The sequence below is a fragment of the Triturus cristatus genome, chromosome 11 (genome assembly GCF_964204655.1).
Source record: "Triturus cristatus chromosome 11, aTriCri1.1, whole genome shotgun sequence".
NCBI lineage: Eukaryota > Metazoa > Chordata > Amphibia > Caudata > Salamandridae > Triturus > Triturus cristatus.
The window spans coordinates 431,608,138-431,628,855 of NC_140594.1; the positions used below are offsets into that span (position 1 = coordinate 431,608,138).

At 44.6% G+C, this 20,718-nt stretch overlaps 1 protein-coding gene across 2 annotated transcripts in view; it reads left to right on the forward strand.

Moving 5' to 3' along the window:
* The window catches only part of LOC146784382 (glutamine--fructose-6-phosphate aminotransferase [isomerizing] 1), a 188,614-nt gene that overhangs the window by 116,087 nt on the left and 51,809 nt on the right, over positions 1 to 20,718 (forward strand). For both annotated transcript variants that reach the window (XM_085636301.1, XM_085636302.1), the window contains 2 exons: positions 552 to 647; positions 12,591 to 12,688. In XM_085636301.1, the coding sequence (XP_085492427.1) occupies positions 552 to 647; positions 12,591 to 12,688 (194 nt within the window). The remainder of the gene's footprint in view (positions 1 to 551; positions 648 to 12,590; positions 12,689 to 20,718) is intronic.

Here is a 20,718-nt window from a genome sequence, read left to right on the forward strand (position 1 = left end):
TTATCTTTCTTGCGAAATGTTCTCTTTGTTGATGAGTTGGTCATATTGGCCTACTGCTCACATGCAGATTTTAACCTTTGTGCAATTCACATCGTATTTTTAATTAAAATAAAATAATTGTGAACATGTTAAATGCTCGTTACATTTACAGTGTACATTTCTTCTTCGTCTTTTCTGAAGCTCCACTATTATTATTTTTGGCTCTTTGATGTATCGCTGTGTTGTCTCTGTGACTTCCAGTGACTTTGGACCTTCATTTTGTATGGATAATACCTATTGGTCAGGAGTGGTAAGTTTTCACCTTCATGTTATGCAGGAAGGGTAAATAGTGCATTTTGCAGTTTAGCCAAAAATCTGTAAAAGGCACTGGGTGGTGCGTAATTTGTGACTTCTAGGCCTTAGCTGTCCCTGTTGGTGTAGTTCATTGACTATTCTGCTGTATCGCTTCAACAATGATTCCTTTATCAAGATAACCTCCTGTACTTTTTTGTGGAAGTGTACATTTCCTTCATTCTTGAATTAAGTGATATTTTCATGTGTTTTTCTTACAGGCAATTTCAGCTCGTTTATGCAGAAGGAAATCTTTGAGCAGCCAGAGTCTGTTGTGAACACAATGCGAGGCCGTGTTAACTTTGAAGATAACACTGGTAAGTACATCCGTTTTGATGAGAAAATTACACTTTCCTATTCTGTTGAAAATGAACATGTTTTGCCGACAGACCTAGGCAAAACAAAACCGTTTTTTATTTTTGTAAATCAGCCTTATTGTTTTGATGCACTTGCCTGTTAAGTTTTCACCATAATACTTTTACCCGGCTAACGCACTTTTTTAAATGTTTTTTACCATTTATGTTTTTACGAAAGGTAATAGTGTTTGAAAAGGCTAAAAGAAATAACGAAAGAACAGCTTCCGAGAGAAAAAGCTTGACTGTCAAACTAGTCTTTGTGAGAGCAATGCAGTGCAGTAGACATTTTTAAAAAATCTGCTGCTTGTAGTAGGTGTGCAAATGGATTGTATGAATGGGTACTTGAAAAGTGCAAATCTGGCTGTAACGTAGTGGAAGGGTGTGCCTGCACTATGTATTCTTCATTGGGTCACTTTCAATGCCTCCAGAGTAAGGACCATCTCCAAACCCCTTCCTGTCCTCGCCCCTAAAAAATCTAAGCTGACCCTGTCATGGCCTCAGTGCAAAAGAAGTTAAGGAGAGCAAGGGGATTGATGCTTTGGTCGGTAAGAGGTCCAGTTTTAGCTACCCCCTCAAGGCTAAAGTCCCTATGCTGTGCAAGGGAGCGTCCCATGATCCCTGTTGAAAACCACCAGACCGCCATTTTCTTGGCCCAGTGATTAGGAACTTTGGAGCAGGCGTTGGGACCACCAGCCATCCCATCTGAAGAACCTTCAGTCTGAAAGTAGGTCAGCATTGTCCTTACAATACTAGTGTGTCCCCTTTTCAAACCCTTTCACAAAGTAAACCTTCTTCACCTATTTTAGAAGGTGGCTTTTGTAGTTGATATCTCTTCTGAGTTGGTGAGATACAGGCCTTCTGTTTTCATAAACCCTCTTCAGTTGCCCCGAAAAATAAGCTTGCCTTGAGAATGCGTCATTCCTGTCACCCCATGGTGATCCCCGATAACCACGTAGACCCGTGTTTATTTCTTCAGTCTTTTTTCCAAATCCATCAGATATTTTCTTCCACTCTCGACGTGAGCATAGCCCTCTTAAGAAGTTTGAGAAATATGGCAAAGCAACCAGCTGGGAATCATTTAATACCTGTGCATTATATCCTGGTCCCTGGTTCCAGGACAGATGTAATTTGCCCGAGCTTCTCATTGGCAGTATCTCTTTTTTCTTTCTCCATTTTGCCATGCTCTTAGTTTTCCCCACTTTTATGTGTTTGGTACAGGCTTTGCCATTGAAGAACCGTTGATGGAGAAGAAATTTTAACTTGCCCATCATGGGTATTTTTACTGAATTCACAAGAAAATTGTCTGCCTCCTTTTATAACAAATGACAGTGCCAACGACCCATGCTAAATACTATGTATGCTTAAGAATAAATAGTTTTTCAAGTTGGCACTTCATTACCTAGGGGATATAAGGTCAGCATGTGTTTCCTCTGTGGGAATTTGCTGCCTAGCTACCCTCTTTTTTTCCTTTCAGGAAAGTAGCTTAATGTTTTTAGAGGTTATGGGATCTCCTCACATATTGGAAGGTGTTCATTTAAAACCGGTGTCTGCCACAGTTTTGGTCCAACCCGTGTCTTAAATATTCGAAGAGCTCGATCAGCAGTACTTTCCCACCTTTGACAGAGGTAAATGTTTGTTACTACGGAGCATGACACAACACAAAGCAAAATAACACAATAAAACTGTAAAATGACACAACAAAACTGTCAAAAAGTTAAACCGCAACAGAACAATCGCAGTACAAAACACAATAGCTTAAAAACACACCACCACAGCAAAATTCAAGCTAACTCAGCAAATCTGCTTTAATAATACGGTGTTAAAATAAAAAGTTAAACCGCAACAGAACAATCACAGTACAAAACACAATAGCTTAAAAACACACCACCACAGCAAAATTCAAGCTAACTCAGCAAATCTGCTTTAATAATACGGTGTTAAAATAAAAAGTTAAACCGCAACAGAACAATCACAGTACAAAACACAATAGCTTAAAAACACACCACCACAGCAAAATTCAAGCTAACTCAGCAAATCTGCTTTAATAATACGGTGTTAAAATAAAAAGTTAAACCGCAACAGAACAATCACAGTACAAAACACAATAGCTTAAAAACACACCACCACAGCAAAATTCAAGCTAACTCAGCAAATCTGCTTTAATAATACGGTGTTAAAATAAAAAGTTAAACCGCAACAGAACAATCACAGTACAAAACACAATAGCTTAAAAACACACCACCACAGCAAAATTCAAGCTAACTCAGCAAATCTGCTTTAATAATACGGTGTTAAAATGAGTTTACACCAAGCACTGACATGCTTACCATGAAGAAATGTAATGGTGCTAGTCAGAAATGTATGCGAGGTGTAATTTGACTACAAAGCGAGAAAACGAAGATTAAGTGAGGCATTTAAACTAGTCCGTAAAGTGACAGGGGCACCACACATATGTAGAGATATTAATTCTTTATGAATTTGTAATGAAAAATGCAATGATGAACAACAGGTAATAATAACGGTGGCACGGAGAAAGACTGTCTGAAAAGTTTCCCGTACCACCGGTAACACAGTTCTTTTTCAATTTATGTAGAAAGGATCCAGGGTGCCGCAGGGACAAACCCTTTCGGGACCGGTAAAAATCAAAATATTGGCTCTCCATACGACACACAATATTTGTGTGTCGTAGTGGTTTAAATTGGTTTAAATTGCTGAAAGGAGACGAAAGCATTCCTTAACATTTTTTGGCACGCCACTTGTAGTTCATTCACTACTTCTAAAAGCTTAATTTCCTTGTATGACCGCTGGAGGGCAGAGTTACTCCAAATATAATGTAGTTCTCAATGACTGCTCGTACTTTACTAAGAGAAGCTCGTACCTTTTTGTGTTGAACGTTAGTCTTACAATTCCTATTACAGAAATTGCAAGTGTTTTTCCTGGACCTATGATTCGAACCAGGACATGGTATACCTTTTCTTGAAAACATTCTGTTTTCGTAGATAAGGTATTTCTTCATCATTAAGACATGTTCCCTGAATACTTTTTCGTGAGCCTGACTTTTAGTCATGCTGACTTATATTTCTGCCACTAAATTTGACAGAAGAGTCTCTTACTGGCCCGTTCATTGGTATGAAGAATCGGAGAATTCCAGGAAAGTTTCAGTGAATTGGAAACCAAACGTATGACGTCCACTCTGAAGCAAACAACACTGTGATACTCCAACATCAAGAAGTTGAGGACAGACTAAAGGGGAGTCTACCAAACTCCCAGACCTGCCCCTTCCAGTCAAATTGCTAAAACCTGCTCTCAGGACCGAAGACTGGCACCCTCGAGTACACATCCTTGTGGTCCAAGGTTGCGAGCCAGCCTCTCTAGTGCAGCACATGGCTGTGTTCAGGGCCGGACTGGGAACGAAAACCGGCCCTGGCAAAGTGCTCGGCCGCCCCCGCCCCCTCCCCCCCCCCCCCCTCCCTCTTTGCCAGGGCCGGTTTTCGGCCGATTTTGTTACAGGGCCGATTTTGCAAAAACGGCCCTGTAACAAAAACGGCCCCCAGGGGTCCAAAACCAGCCCCCACCCGTGCGGCGCACCGGGGGATGGCCCGGTGCCCGCTACGGCCAGTCCGGCCCTGGCTGTGTTAAAGGATCACTGTCCTCCATCCTAAAGTGGCAATAAAACAGTTACCTATATGAACATCCAAGATTTGTGATTGGTTGCAGACCTTGAACCTCCAGTTGTGAACCAAACAAATGATATTCGCAGGTATTGACTAGATCAGGATAGTTTGCACAATAGCCTCATATTTTGCTGGCCTACCCACTTCCTTTATAGCAAAGGTTCCTTTCCAACCCCAAAAAACGGGACCGAAGGCAGCCAGGGTGCTTCCTGGATAAACTGCTCTGCCCCAAGAACAAATTCCTATATATTTTTTTCCATTGCCTAGGTCACCTTTTTCTTCACACGTTTGTGCCTTTGTTTCTCTTCTATTGTTTATCTGGTGTGTCTCTATCTTGAAAAAGCTAAAGGCCAACTCGTGCATGGGTAGGTCTCCGTTTTCTCCTGCTCCTGTGGTAGACTTACTTGTGAGGACTTGATGAACACAACTTTTGGGGATTCTACTGCCATTTTGCAGAGAATCGGCCAGGGACCAGGGTTCAATTCCCGACGCGGCAGGGTCGTGGACCAGGGTCAAAACGGACTCGATAATTCTCGCCTCGGTACCTACTCTAACCAGGAACACACTCGGTAACTCTGGGCATTAAGCTTGCCTCATCTCTACAACGGCCCCCCACAGACGCCAGGGATGCCTGGTTTCACCTTGGAGATACCCAGAAAGGGACCATCTCACAGGGATAGCCAGGACGGGTTCCCCAGCGGTCTACAGCGCCGGGACGCCCCGTTGCTGGGGCAGCTGTGCGCTTTACAAGTCTACAACATTTACACATTTACATTTACATTTACATTTACATTTTGATAACCAGGGTCACCTAATAGATCTTGGTTATCTAGTGATAATATGGTATCCCACGCGTACAGTACATATGGGGCTTGTAGCCATTACTTATACATAAGAGATACTATGTTTTCTGATCTTCCAGATCCCTACTCTGGGATAGGGTACTTTTACCCTTCCACACTGGCTTTGTCAGGGGTTTGTATCACTTTACCTAAGAGTCTGAACGAATGCCATGTCAGAAACTGATGCGCAGCCCCTCTTGGTTCTTTTGTGAGCCCTCTAGAAAATAATCCATCACAAAAACTTGGAGACCTAGAGCACATGAAGGTCCAGCATACATACTCCACTGATAATTCTCAAAAGAAAAAGGTATGCTGTTCCTAAAGAGGACAGAGGGGAGTAGGTCAGAGGAAAGGAGCCACTACAAGGGGAGTAGTTCCTTTTTAGGTCTCGTGCGTTGCAGGGCAGAGCCCTGCTCTGCCTCCGCAAGAGATTTAGTAGGAGATGATTCTCAGAAGAGGGCTTTAAGCCCAGCCTCTCATTCCCATTGGCCGGCGTCACCGTTTATGTTAAATGGTGGCCTGCCATTGGGAATGAGGTGTTTTGGTTGCCTCCCTTTGGCTTGCGATCTGGACTCTGTGTCCTGCTTCACGGCTGTCGTGAAGCACTTTCTTATCTTTATGGGGCCATGTGTTTAAACACATGGCCCCATAAAGACAAGAGATCCCCATGCTCCGGCGCGATCCTCTTTCGCTTTCAGGACCGCGCTTGTTATAAACATAAGTTGAGTTTAAATGGGTGTTGTCTGTAGAGGTTACATGCCATCATTCTGCAGCCTCGCAGCGCTTTAAGGGTTTGTAACCCTCTACAGATAAATAAGTTGTGGAGTGCAGAAATAGTGAGATGTAGCGATATGAATGTCTGAATAGCACAAGACACTGGCTGGCGTGGCTGTAGCTCCTGAATCCTGGATGTGGTGAACGACGGAGCCAGGCCTGCTGGCGCTGCCAACTGTTACCAGGAGCTCACGGGGGACTTCTTATTGGCTGTGAAAAGTGTACGCCGTGCCTTGAAGGCCTGCAACGAGGCACAGAAATGACTGCCGGGCGCACTATCTGTCCTTCAAGGCACTGCACCACATGAAACCCCGCCTGGTCCCTGCCTTTACTGTGCCTGACCTGCCCCGCTGCTTGGTGCGAGGCAAGGCTCTTCGACATTTCTTTCACTTTTGTGTAAGATTTGCAGTTTACAAATGTAAATTAAGAGAATGGCTACTCAGCCTTTCTTCCTTCAGAGGTTGAAAAGCTGAGCACTCTTAAACTGGCCAATATTGTCGTGCTAATAAGTGCTCTGTAAATCGAGTTAACAATTTGATTGCTAAACATGTGTGTCCTCGCACTGGCATTAATTGGAGATTAGTGGTGACTGCCGTCACTGGGCGTGGCCGCCCCTGGTCCTACTAGCCCCTTCGAACCCCCCAGCGTCAAGGATGGGGGAAGCTGGGGGTGAGTACTTCAGATGGACTGTGTGTGAGGTGTGCGCACCCTTCGCCCTCGGGGCAGTCCACTGAGGTCACTGCAGGCTGCTCATTGGACCCGCTCCTGCCTCCCTTTGGTGTTTGTGGGGTGCAGTGTATTCATGCAGCCTGTGTCACATGCCCCCGAGACACCTGCTGAAGCCCCTTTCCTCGATGTGCCAGCGGTCTCTGGCCGTGCCCTAGGCGCAGGCTGACCCGTGCCGCCGGCATGTCGGGCCCTTAAGAAAGGACGAGAGGTGGGGCTTTCTGCAGGCTGAGGCTAACTACTAGTGACACCCCCCAGCCACCCCGCCACCACTTCCTCCACCACCCTCCGTGGCGATTAGTGTCACCCGTGTCCGCTTGTCAGCAGCTCAGTGCAGGCCTTGAGCATAGACTTGCATGAGAGCCTACTGCAATAATGTTCATGGGCCCCTGCAGGGCTGACTCCGCGCTTAATCCTTCTGAAGTTTGCGTCAAGCTGGGTAATCCCAACAGTTATTTACGCCCTCCGAGCTGCTTTCAGTTGTAAAGCGCACTTTATAAATTGTCATTGTTATTATGAACGGCGATGCACACTGTTCCCGCGTACACCGTTTCAGTACGGCTCTGAGGTCGTGTAGCAGCCGTGCGCACAAAGTCCGAATGAGCGCCTTCGAGACGTGTTATGCAATATTATTCTTTTGTGCTGCCGCGGCTCTCGCCAGGACCTGCCGGAAGCGGCGTTCAGAGTAGTTTCCTTTTATGCCTCCGTGTCTGGCTGAAGAGCTGGCGCAGCGCTTCGAGGCACCTGCCCCAAGGTGAGGAGCCTTCAGCGCACAGAGGACGGAGCCACGCCGAGACAGTCAAGGCCACTGCGTCCGCACTGCCTGTCCCGCAGGGGAGAAGGCTGGACTCCCAATCACTCCCTCCCCACTATGAGGATGGCCCACCGTCTCCTGCCTTTAGCATCATGGGAGACCGGGGAGCAGGCGCCGTACTGACCCCGCGAGGTGAGTGAACCTCTCTATTGTCACAGCCCCCTAGCACCAGCCCTTCAGTGTGCCTTCTCCCTGACTAGCCATCACTTCACTCCCAGAGCAGTGTGCCAGCTCGCCCACGCGCTACAGACTCCAGTGGGAGGGCACCCCGCCAGATGTAGTGCCTACTGCTGCAGGTTACTTGTGCTGAAAGCCCTCATAAACATCTTGCTTAGTGTTTGGCAGTAGTACACAATGGGGAGATGGCACAAAAAAAACGATGTCTGTATTAATAGGCTTTAAAGGGAATTATTTGTATCTGTTTTTGTGATTTGGGCACAGAGAGCGGTATTGGTTCTGCTTCGCTGCCTGGACAGGATAACATTTTGCCGAGAGGGGGGGGGGGGGGGGGGGGTAGTAGTGTTGCCTAAAAGGTGCTATTTTGGTTCATGCAGTTATTCTGGCTTTACACTCTTGACACTTCCTAAATCAATAAATGTCCTGTTGCTCCCATACTGACCTAGAATCTGTTTCTCATACAGTCTTTACCTTCGGCTTAACCAAGGCAGTCCAATAGGCTTTATCAATGATTGCTTTAGCTCTGGTTCGCCAACCTTATCTTTGTCACTGACCTGCATCCAGTCTGAGCCCTAAATCAATAAAGTGCTTTCGAGTTGACTCCTCGACAAATACCACAAAATTGGGGATGCGGCCTACATTACAACCCTTCCCTGGCTCCATAACATTCATAATAATGGAAGTGCCGGACACATTGGAGAAAATAAAACTTGATGCCAACGACCTTGTCTCCTAAAGTTGGATTAAGCATACCGCTTTCAGCCTGTCCATTTGAGCACTGATAGCGCCTATATATACCAATTTGTAACCAAATGCTGTAGAAGTGCTTTCTCCATGGGGAAAAAATATTTACCAGCACAGAAAAGAAGCATTTGCAATGCAATAGGGCTCGCATTTGTGTGAGTTTGAACTATTGGCTTTGTAAATGACAATGCCTTTTATTTATGTGTTTTGAAACCCTGCAAGCGGTGCATAAACACACACTTTGTACTTGTAGTCCTTGCTAACGAGAAGCAAGGGTGGCAGTAAAAGAGTCGTAGTTACTGCCAGCTTTCCTACTCGTAAGCAACAACTAAGTACAAAGTGTGTGTTTAGGCACCTTTTGCAGGTTTTTAAAACCGATAAATAAAAGGCATTGTCATTTACAATGCCAATACTTCAAACTCTTGCAAATGCGAGACCTATTGCATTGCAAATGCTTGTTGGAGATTGGGCCATCACACACCCTTACGGGTGTCCAGCTTAATCATCGGGTTTCCTCCTCATTGGACCAGCGCTGCAATGCCTGACGGACACCCTCAAGGGTATTCTTTTTTGGAGATCTTTTTCCAAAGCTGTGATGTGAAGTGCAAGTTAAGGGCCCTCTGTGTAGATTGAGGATTGTGCACAAGAGGGTGCCCGTCAGGCATGCAGCACCGACATCCCAGATCTCCTAATTGAGATACCCTCTCAAAGCAACCTCACCTTGCTCGACATCCAAGGCATGCGTGACCCCATACTTTTGGATTTTGAGCAAGGTCCCACCTATGCCTTCTGCGCTGTCGTCCACTTGCTGCCGTTTAGGACCTTGTCTGACAGTTCTGCATGGTTCCTCATCTCCAGCACTATCCTCCTCTTCCTCATCTCGAGCACCATCCTTGTCTTCCCCCCTCTCCAGCATTGTAATGCTTTTCAGAAATGTCATGCGGCCAGAGTGGCGCTGTTAAAAACTGTCTGCCTTCAGCTTAAGACCAGTCTTATACTGAATTGGCCTTCCCTGGTGACACTGGGAGTCTTGACCTTCATGCCTACAAGAAAGACTGAGCACCTCCAGTTAGATCCTCCACTCTCTAATGAGAGTGGGAGATATTAGTTGCATCTCAGTCCCTTAGGTCTGCTTCCTGACAGACCCTTGCTAAACCAAATCTAACATTAGGAATTAATCACGTCCACAGCTCCACCCCTAGGTGCTCTTCAAATCCGGTAGCTCTGTGAGCAGAGCTTTTTCTCCAGTTTTTTTTGGGGGGGATAACTGAGAACCTTCAACGACTCTGATGAAGAGTATTAGAACACTTCAAGTGCCCATTCAGAGCATTGCTATTAGAGAAATCATCCTTTCTCTTTTCGTTCTCTTTGTCCTTGTGAGGTGAAAATGAACAGCCAGTGATTATCTCCAGCTGCCTGCAGTCTGCCTCCTCTGTTATTTCATGTTTAAATAGCACTCGGTTTGTTGATCTGAGCCCATTGTTGGATGCAATTTCCCTGCTTTATAAGAAAGTATGTCTTGGTAGGAATGATGCAACGTTATGATCTGTGGGTTCGAAAAGTATTTGAAGGACTTCTGAGAGGCAACTGCATCCCATAGTCCACTTTTCCAGTAACTTCACCACTGCTTTGTAATGGGGGTCGCGGTCCATCAGTGTTGAGGTCCATCGGGGGTCGAGGTTCGTCAGGGGCGAGGCTTCGGTCAATAAAAGTCTAGAGAATAAAATGTACAAAAAATAAAGTAAACCAGGTTTACTTCCTTGCCTGAGCTTGCGGGGGTTTTGGACATCAGGCTCGCTTTCAAGTTCTACTCTGCAACATGCTACCCATCTGAAACAAGTGCAGCAGATGTTGCACCGAGCAAATTATCTGTGGGAAGCCTACAGTACCAACCTCTGCTGCAGCCCATGCTGCACCCGTTTTGTGTGTGTTTTTCAATACTGTTTTGACACTTGGAAAATACCAACATCTTGGCGAGGGAGCATTTAAAAAAAAGGCTCTAGATCAAATTCAATTAACTATCGACAAATCGCCCTTCTAGACGCCACTGGAAAGATTTCTGCAGTATGTGTATTGGATCACCTAAAAGATTGGGCATTCTCAAATGATGTGAGTCCTACGACACAGGCTGGCTTTCACCCAAAACATTCAGTCACAGACAATATTGCTATCCTCCAGACTGTCCTTGATAAGTACGTAGTGCTAAAATCTCAGATAGTTTATTGTGCTTTTATTGATTTCTCAACTGCTTTTGATAGCGTGGATAGGCCAAGGTTATGGAAAAAGCTAGCAAGTTTAGGGAGTCCCCATGACCTCCTTACAATAATAATTTCTTTGCATACAGCAACATGGTGTAGAGTTCAGATGGGGGAGAAAGGGGCCTAACTAGTCCAATTTCTACGATGAATGGTCTGAAACAAGGATGCCTCCTTGCCCCTTGCTATTCTCCATTTACATAAGCGATCTACCCGGGTATTTTTCTCAAACCAATAATTTTCCTCCAAAACGAGCGCAGAAAGATATCCATAGTCTACTGTATGCAGATAACATTGTTATATTCGATCGTACCCCAATTGGCCTACAAAGAAATTTAATCGAACTGAATAGATACGCAAAAGAACATTTCTTGTTCCCTAACATCTCTAAAACTAAAATTTTACTTTTTAGAGGAAGAAGGAAATTCAGCCTTTCACCTGGACACTGGGAGGTAAATCGATTGAGATAGTGAAAGAATACGCTTATTTAGGTCGCATATTTTCGTATAACCTTCAAAACACTTCCCACCTGCAGCATCTTGGGCAAAAAGCAGACGCCTATGCTGGGACATTGCATAGATTTTATTGCTCAACTGGGAATAGACACTTTAAATCCCTGCTGAAGGTCTACAGTATGTAAATTCCACCCATTTTATCTTATGTTTTGGAATATATACAGATCAAAACTAGGCATCCAATGAAAATGAAAGCAGGGATTATCCTACGGAAATTGTAAAAAGTCACCCAGTCAGACCCCGTACAGGCCTTGCGTCTCAAGCTCTCTCTAACGAGTACATACGCTCGAGCCGTTTCCAATATTATACGGTGGGCTTTTAATCTCTTACACGCTGCTCCTGGCACCCTAAGACACATATTAAAATTAGAGAATTTTAGAGAAGTATCGGCACTGCATACTTTTAATAGGAACCTTAAAGAAGCCCTTGAGGCATCACAATGCCCTGTAGCACTTTTGCAGGCCTGGTCTCCAGAGCATCTGAAGCTCTTTCCAAAACATATGACGCAGAGAATAAGCTGTGTATTAGATAAGGAGCACTGTACCCAATTTAAGTATTGCGAAAAAATTGCTGAAAATATAGTATATAAAACTCGTGAGCACTATATACAGTTTCAGCTAGAACATAGAGTAAGGCACTGTATTCTTCTTCTGCGGCTAGGAATTCTCCCTTTACCAGTTTATTCCTCCAGATGGAACTCCCTTAAACATACCTCAGGTATTTGTGACTTGAGTAACGGCAGAGTACAAGACCTTTTCCACGTATTTTTAACCTGTCCAAATCCGTCTTTGGTAGAGGCTCGGCAACGTTTTATAAAATCTAACCGTTTTAGATATGTCATCTTAACCCAAGATTTAATTACAGTATGTAAGTCTTCCCCAATTTAATTTGTCTGCTATAACTTGTTTATTTTATTAAAGAGTTTTTTTTAAGTTGTTTTAAAAGGGCATACATTTAACAGTTAAACTCATGTATTTTATTCGCCAACCTTAATTTACTATGCCTATAATGAGTTTTAAAGCACTTTTACAAGTATAAATACAAATCTTAATACAACTGTTTTATATTTTGGAATTTGTATTAGTTGAGTTCTGAATCAAATAAATAAAAAGTTGAAATTGTGTGTTAGAGAGAAGCATGCAGTGCTGCTGCTACCAGTGTGGTTCCTGTTCTGTGTCTCAGAGAACATTGCATTGATTCTGTCCATTCTGTACCTGTTTAGTAACATCATATTTTGCCTCTGCCAAAACTGTCAGCTTGAAAATGCTTGGATCAATTTTGTTTTCTAGAATCCTTGTTTCCCATCTTGACTGAAGTGTTTTGAATGAAAATATTGTAAGTTGTTGTTTAATTTTGTGCCGTGTTTTGTTATTGCTTGTATAGTAAATTTAGGTGGCTTGAAAGATCACATGAAAGAGATTCAGAGGTGCCGTCGTTTGATTCTCATCGCCTGTGGGACAAGTTATCATGCCGGTGTCGCTGTGAGTGACCTCTTCAGAATATCTTTGTTTTTTAAATTTTCTTTTCAAAATTTGCACCGTTTTATGTCAGAAAATAGTATTTATACGCTAGTGTTCAGTTGCGCTGAAGTGGTGAATTTGATGCGAAATTTCCCAAACTAATTGGTAGCCCTTTTGTTCTGCATTTTAAACTGGTGAGTTTATTTTTTCACCAGAAGGACCGAGTTCTCATGGTCTGGAGAGCGCTTACTCTCCAGTGAATGTGTGGGTTTGAGTGTTCTTGCCCGTTCCTGGTTTTACATTAAGACATGCAATTGCTGCCCTGGGAAAAATCTGGCTCACTCTGATCCCTCCGATTGTAGCAGATGTATGGTTACCCAGGCAACCTGTGCAATGTTTATACACTGACACACCTCCCAAAAGTATGATCTGCTTGATGGGGTTATAAACCATACTTAATTCACTTTGCATGTGTGGTTAGCCTGTATCCACTGGCTTGAATTTCTTTGAAATTGTATGTATGTTTTTAATTAAGATCTATTCTTCTTTGGTTCCAGTAAAGAGTAATCATCACTTGAAGTTTCACTGGGATTGACTTTCGACAGCGAAAGTAATCTTTTAGATCTTGTGTGAAAAGTAGAAGGTGGGCACTACAATTACGACTTAGCTTGCTTACTGCATCTGCCCGTTAGAATGAAAGCCTGGGAGGAAAGGCTTTTAGTGGCTTTTTGGTGCGTTAAATTTGAAATAGACGTTTTCTATCATACAGTTCATTTTTCGGTTTCTATTATTTTTTCTCCTGCTATAATTAAAGGACCAACTAAAACTGATTCTTTATTAGCAGTGCACTTCTACTTTTTAAAGGAGCAACTGAACATTGAGGTTTTAACCACAATGTACTTTGTTTAAAACATTTGCTTTTATTTTGCTGGTTTGGTTGGATGTTCCTGGGCATAGCACCAGCCATAGTTCAGACCCTATGCCTAAAGCCTCCTGCCAAAGACCGTGCACTGCTGGTCTGGTGGGATGAGGTGAAGGGCAGATACTGCCAGTGCTTTAAATGGGCCGGTACTAACCGGTACTGAGTACTGCCACTTCGTACTTTTAGCAAGCTGAGTACCGACCCTTCTCCACAATAAAGGAGAGTACCGGTACTTATGGTCAGATTATGGGTTGGGCACTGGACTGATGCCCGAGGGCCAGCTACGTGCTGTTATTTTTGCAGCATGTTTGGCCATTTGCCGTCTGTTGGTATTATTTAGCTGTGACATTGGCAAGCTGTCCCATGGGGACTGAACGGCCTATTGGAGGCATGCCCTAGGGTTAAGAGGGCCTCTGCTCAGTTCCTACCCAAATGGAAGCCCTCCTTATCCTCACCACCCCTCTGCCAGACATCGAAGCTGGGTCGTCTTGTTAATGTTTGGGTCATTGGCGAGGGCGTGTGCCGGAGTGGCCGTGGAGGAACCCAGGTAAACAGGGTCATTTTCACCCCTTGGCCTCCCACTGAGGTTTGACTGTCTTTCTCCTGACTCACTTACCCCTGCGAATACACCCCTACCCTGCCCACCTGCTGCAACATTGAGTCCGTGATGGGTGGGGATGAGGTGGTGAAGATGGCCTAAGCGGCCTCCCTGGTGCCTAGGTGAGGTGGGAGGAGGTCAACTGACCTTCCTATCGGAGGCCAGTATTGTTGTTACCCTGACCTCTACCCTGCTGGACTCTGCACGTGCTCGGGTCCCTGCAGTGTTCACTGCAAGCTCCCCGGTCGTGGGGCCTACTGTCGAGGGGAGAGGAGGGAGAATGGGGGTGAGTGAAGGTGAAGAGTGAGGGGGAAGGAGCAGTGAGTTTAAAGTAGGAAAAGATAGCGAGGCAGAAGGGGTAAACCAGATCGAGACAAGGAAGAAATCCAGACGGCTATGGAAAGCGGAAGAGAGGCTCAGAGTCGCAGATTAGAAATAGAAAGAGTGATGGTAGAGAGAGTGATAGGATACAGTTGGGGTAAAGAGACAGGGACAGAATTAGAGATGTGAAGCCAGATAGAGAGTGTATGTTTGTCTGAGAGCGAGAAACTAAATCTGAGAGGAACAGAATCAGCAGGTATTGGAAAAGAAATACGTGGAATGCTTTTCTGTGTGCACTCTTGAATATATAAGGATTGTGCCAAATGCAAGCAAGTAGGAACATTAGCATTATGATCTTACGAAGCTGCAAATATTACAAAACAAGGAAACGGGAACGTTTGGTGTTTGGCCTTCATTTTGTGTAACAAGTTAACACATTTTGTTTATATTGATACATTTCTCACATGTATTGTTCTGTCCTGCAACCAACAGAGGCTTTCCCGTCCTGGACATTGATTGTTAGCCTGAAAGTCCTAAAAGTACTGTTCATGGCTTGGCTCATTCAGGGTTTTAGCTGTTAATCTGCACATGTGGAAAGTTTGAGACCACAATCCAGGGCAATGCAAGGGCAAAATGAATATTCAATAGAAGTGTTTTGTATTATCATGTCTCAGAAAACATCCCTTCTTTCAAAGCTGGGACTCTCTGTGATTGTGAAAAATTAATTTTTTGCTTCAACAAACTCTTTGATCTTTCTGGGAGCAAAGATAGACACCTATGTCCTGTAAGTACATCCAGCATAAGAAAGAGTCTCAAAATTCAGCAAGTGGCGTTTCACATTCAGAATCAAAAGAAGATAACATTCAGAGGATTACATCGCAAAATAATACAATTCAAGATACAGAACCTCCATCGCCCCATTGTCCCATTGTAACTTGGGTGTGGAGAGTCCTACCCTGCATGTTCTCCCAGCCCCTCAACCAGGAGTTGATCTATTTCTCGAAAGATTCCCTGGGAGATTTCATATGTGGTGGCTTGTAGCACGTATAGGCAGTGGGGCAGCACCATCATTTTGTTCAGCACTATTTTCCCCATCAGGGAAATCTTCAGTGTGTTCCAAAACCTTTAAAGGGGTGGAAGTGGTTAATGACTAGGCCTGGGTGGTAAATTCCGTTCCGTTCGCGGAATTTGCGGAATTTGGGTAATTTCGCGTTCCGCGGAGAACGCGGAATTGCCCAAAAATCTGCGTTCCGCGACTTCGCGAAATTTTTTGCTTGTTCGCGTTCTCAATATGCGTGTTCGCGAGATGTTTCACCCCGAGCACGCAAACAGCGATCGCGAACAGGAAAAAAGTATCGCGAACAAGCAATTCCGCGTGTTCGCGGAATTTCTGCGTGTTCGCGGAGATTTTTTACCGTTTCGCGGAGATTTGCGTAACGCGATTACGCGAATTCCGCCCACCCCTATTAATGACCGTTCCCAGGTTAAGCATGGCAGCGTTGCATCCCGTGTGCAATATGCATCCCAAGGGATCGAATGCTGTCTGCTCTCCAGGGTAGTCTCCGGGAACAAATCTGCGGCCAGTCCTTCCAACAGGGCCCAGTGGGAACATAGCAGGCTTTGACTTGTTTATGTGCAACCCCAAGAGCTCCCGAGCTCCCTTATGACATTCAGAAGGATCTGAAATGGAGTGGCCATCTGCTGCAATTTGATCATCGCGTCATCATATAATTACACAGCATGGACCATCTGGCCCACCTAAATCCTCCCAACTGTTCTGTACCTGGCACAGTCTGCACATCACCGGCTCCATTGCCAGGGCAAAAAAACTGGGAAGACAATGGGCATCCTTGCCGAGTACCCCTCTTCAGTAGGAACTCATCAGACACAACTCTGTGTGTGTGTGTGTGTGTGTGTGTCAGGGTTTGTGTGTGTCTGTGTGTCAGGGTTTGTGTGTGTGTGTGTGTGTGTGTGTGTGTGTGTGTATGTGTGTGTCAGGGTTTGTGTGTGTGTGTGTCAGGGTTTGTGTGTCAGGGTTTGTGTGTGTGTGTGTGTGTATGTGTCAGGGTGTGTGTCAGTGTGTGTGTGTGTCAGTCAGTGTGTCAGTCAGCGTCCGCTTTATCCAGGCTACGAACTTCGGTCCCAGCTCTACTCCCACTAATAGTTGCTGTATATGCTCCCAGCACACCAAATCAAATGTGTGCTCTGTGTCCGCGAAGGCGTATTGATCTTGTTCAAGCAGGGAGCGTTAAGAATGCGCATCAATCTTCCCGAATTACAGTGCGTGTTCCTGTGTGGAATGAACCCCGATTGGTACGGGTGGACCATTTTCAGGATATATCGAAGAAGGTGAGTACTTTTAAATCTACATTTAACATAGATGGGGGTGATAGAACACTGTGTCCAGCAGGTCCTGCCCCAATTTTGGCACCAGTACGATAAAGGCCTCCCCCATAGAGTCAGGAAGCACCCCTGCTCGAAGGCCTCCAGATAGACCAGCAATAGCTTATTAGCCAGAGAATCGGGAGATGTCTCGTATAGTTCTGCAGGTAAACCATCCCCCCGGGGGGGTGGGGGGTGCTAGCTGTCTTAAGAGAGTCTATAGCCATGAGCATATTGTGTTTCATTGGTTGGCTCTCTAGGTCCAGCCATTTCTCCCCCCTCTAAGCGTGGCAGCGCATCCAAGTAGGCTGTGAGCAAAGGTCCTGGTGCACCGTGAGAAATATTCCTCAGAGATGCTGCGTGAATGTCTCGTTTATGATCTACTGTGTTGTGTTCCTCTCAGTCCGACGAGTCCCTAATAGCCAGTATGGGTTGCATCTACCTCGTCTGTTTAATCATCTTGGCCAGCATACATCCCGCTCTTTCTCTCGCCATAGGTAAGCTGCACCTGTAGGGGAGTCACACATACTTCTCAGGCCCACTTCTTGAGAAATAGACTTATCTCCTTACTTTGCCCCATGCCCTCCGCACCTCCTGATCATGTGGGAATGCTAATTCCAAAGCTGCCAATTTATCTTCCTATGTCATCAGCCCTTGCGGTTGTCGGATACTTGTGGAAGCAGCCATACCCACCCATCTGAGCACCACCTTCATCGCTCCCCATTCAACTGCCCTACTCCATCCGCCACAGCGGCACTGTGGATAGGTGCCTGGTCAAAGTGTAGGTCAGCAGCAGGGTCAAACGATCGGACAGATACCTAGCCTAGTATGCCGTATAAGTCACTCTCAGGGTCATGTTCGCCTGTACCATGAAACAATCTACTCTACTCTACATGTCAGCTGCTGGTGAATAACAAGAATGTGTGTGTCCGTGCTGTACCCTTCAATTATCCACCAATCCCACCAACATCTGTTTAAGGGCTTCAATCATGTTTGGCTTTAAGTCCTGTCATTGGGGGGATTTGACTTATTCTCCGTCTAGGACAAAGTTGGAGTCACCAGCCAGTACGATCTCAGTGGGCATGTCCCACTGTGTTACTGTTACACACTTTAGCAGCTCTGACACCCTCTCAGCGAGCGATGTCTTGCACGGTGTGCAGGATGCAGTAGGACTTTTAGCTCTACAGCAGGAGCAGCTGGAACTCATGTCTAAGCGGCCATCTTGGCATGCCATGCCCCTACATCCACATGCATGGTGGTACAAGTCTCTACTGTCTTGCGAAGCATAACCTCTGCGGTTCTGGGCCATATAACAAAGTGTGGAACATTCTGCAGCACATGTTCTGGGACTTCAAAATGTTTGTGCAGATACTCAACAAGACTCATGAATGGGAACTAGAAGACAGCTGGACGTCCTCTTTAGCTGATGGGGATCACTGACTTGGGACATGTTTGTGACACATCAGAATTGCAAGTGCCACCTTTTGTGAACTGATGGTCTGGCCCAGGATCGAGAGGGGAAGCGCTGACACTCAGCTGGCTTGGAAAGTTTCATTTTGCCTTTTTGCCATTTCCTCTTCTTTAAAATGTGCTTTGCAAAATGGAGAAAGAATCATGCTCATTCATTCTGATTGTACCAGCATGGTCTAGAGAGTACTGGTTTCCAGAGGTGTGGGATATCTCAGTTCAAACTCCAATACAGTTCAATTTGTACCATCTTCTGCACAGAACAGAGCGACAAGATAATTCTTCATGACCCACAATCCCTGTACTTAATAGCTTGGCTCCTCAGGACTTGGAATTTGGTGCACTAGACATTTGTGGGAATTGCAATAAAGTATTACAGGAGGCAAGAGCACTGCTCATGCTTAAATCATGCAGCATGAAATGTCAAAGATTGATTCTGTGGTTTCTGACTGAACTAAAGACACTTTAAAGATGTCCCCCACATCATTTTATTTTTTACTTGTTATACATAGCACAACAAGGAGTGAGTTATTCCTCTATCCGGATTCATCTAGCTGCAAACTCTAGGTATTTAACAACACCAGATCAATTCTTCTTAGTCTCTGAAAGAATAATTAGAGAGTTTATTATGTGACTCTTTCTGATATTTCCCCCAATGTCTAAAATTTCACCAACTTAAGAGCTAAACCCAGTGTTGGCCGCACTTATGAAGTATTCATTTGAACCTGTTTGTAAATCTTCTGACCAACACTTGTGCTGAAAGGCTGATTTTTTCCTAGCTGTAACATCTGCCAGATATGTTGGGAGAATTAAAGGTATTGTCTGTTCAAGAACCATACATCTGTTTCCTTAAGGATCGGATGATTCTTAAAACAAACTCTTACTTTATTCTGAATGTGCCTTTACTGTTACTAATCTAAAATTATACATGAAATTCATGGACTTTCACCAAAACTGATCAATTGTTTGTCTGCTTTGGGCATCTAAAGAGAAGCAAATCTATATGTAAACAAAGGTTTGCGATGTGGATTGTTTCATGTATAATTCTTGACCATGAACTCCTGGGCAGATCTATGAATGGACGAGTTTGCACACTAGGCAAGAGGAATGATATCCAGAGCAGCTCTATTGTATGCATAAGTCTGAAATACTTTTGAAATGCAGCAAATTGGAGATTTACCCATGTATTCTTTCAGCATTATTGTATCGATATTAGTGCCTTCCACTATTTCTATGTTCATATATATAATTGTATTGCAGTCTGAATGGAATCCTATCACTCTCTAAATGATTCAATACAGGAGAAGAAAATGGGAACTGTTAGACCTGGCATCTTTGGCATGGTTTCCCTCTAGCAGTTTGCCTTTAGACCTCATGTTTTGCTAACTTTTTTTGTGGCCCTAGGATTCTGCACACTTTACTATTGCTAACCAGTGCTAAAGTGCTTGTGCTTTCTGCTCAAAGATGTAAACATTGACTTGTACCCAATTGGCATATTTAATTTAATTAAACGTTCCTAGTAAAGTGCACTACGTGTGCCCAGAGCCTGTAAATCAAATGCTACTGGTGGACCTGCAGCACTGGTTGTGCCACCCACCTAAGTAGCACCTTAAACATGTCTCAGACCTGACATTGCAGATGTGCAGGCCCAAATCTTCCTTTTTAATACATGTAAGTGACCCCTAAGGTAGTCCCTGAACAGCCCTGGCAGGGTGTAGTGTATTTCAAAATTTGGGCATGTACTTTTAGGTTTTACATGTCCTGGTAGTAAAAAACTCTTACATTCGTTTTGCACTACTGTAAGGCCTATCCCTCCCATAGGATAACATTGAAGTTGCCTTATTACATTTTGTAAGTGTAATTTCCAAATGGGAGGAGATAACTGGTTCATGTTTTTTTTTTCTGGAAACCCAATTTAACCTAATCCTAACTCATAGTTAAATCTGATTTTAAATTACTATTCTGATAATGCCACTTTTAGAAAGTTGGCATTTTCGTGCCTTAGCCATTTGTTGCCTGCAGCCCGTCTCTGGTCACATGACTGGGTGTAGTTGGTGGTTGAACTGTATGTATTTCTTCAAGATAGCCACACACAACGGGAGCTTAGGTGCAGCAGGATGGGCCATCAGTGGCAGGATGGGAGAAGGGAGCTGGGCCTAGTCTCACTTACACCTGAACAGGCTGTGTCCTGTCTCCACACAAAGTGCGCAAACCTCCTGTAGTTGGTCTGGAGCCAGGACCAGGATGACAGGACATCTGGCGTGCCTCTAGAAGGTTCTCCCCACTTCAAAGGCACAACAGTGTATAAAAGAAAGACTCTGATACCACCACTTTAATACACTTCTGGACCTGTGGATACTC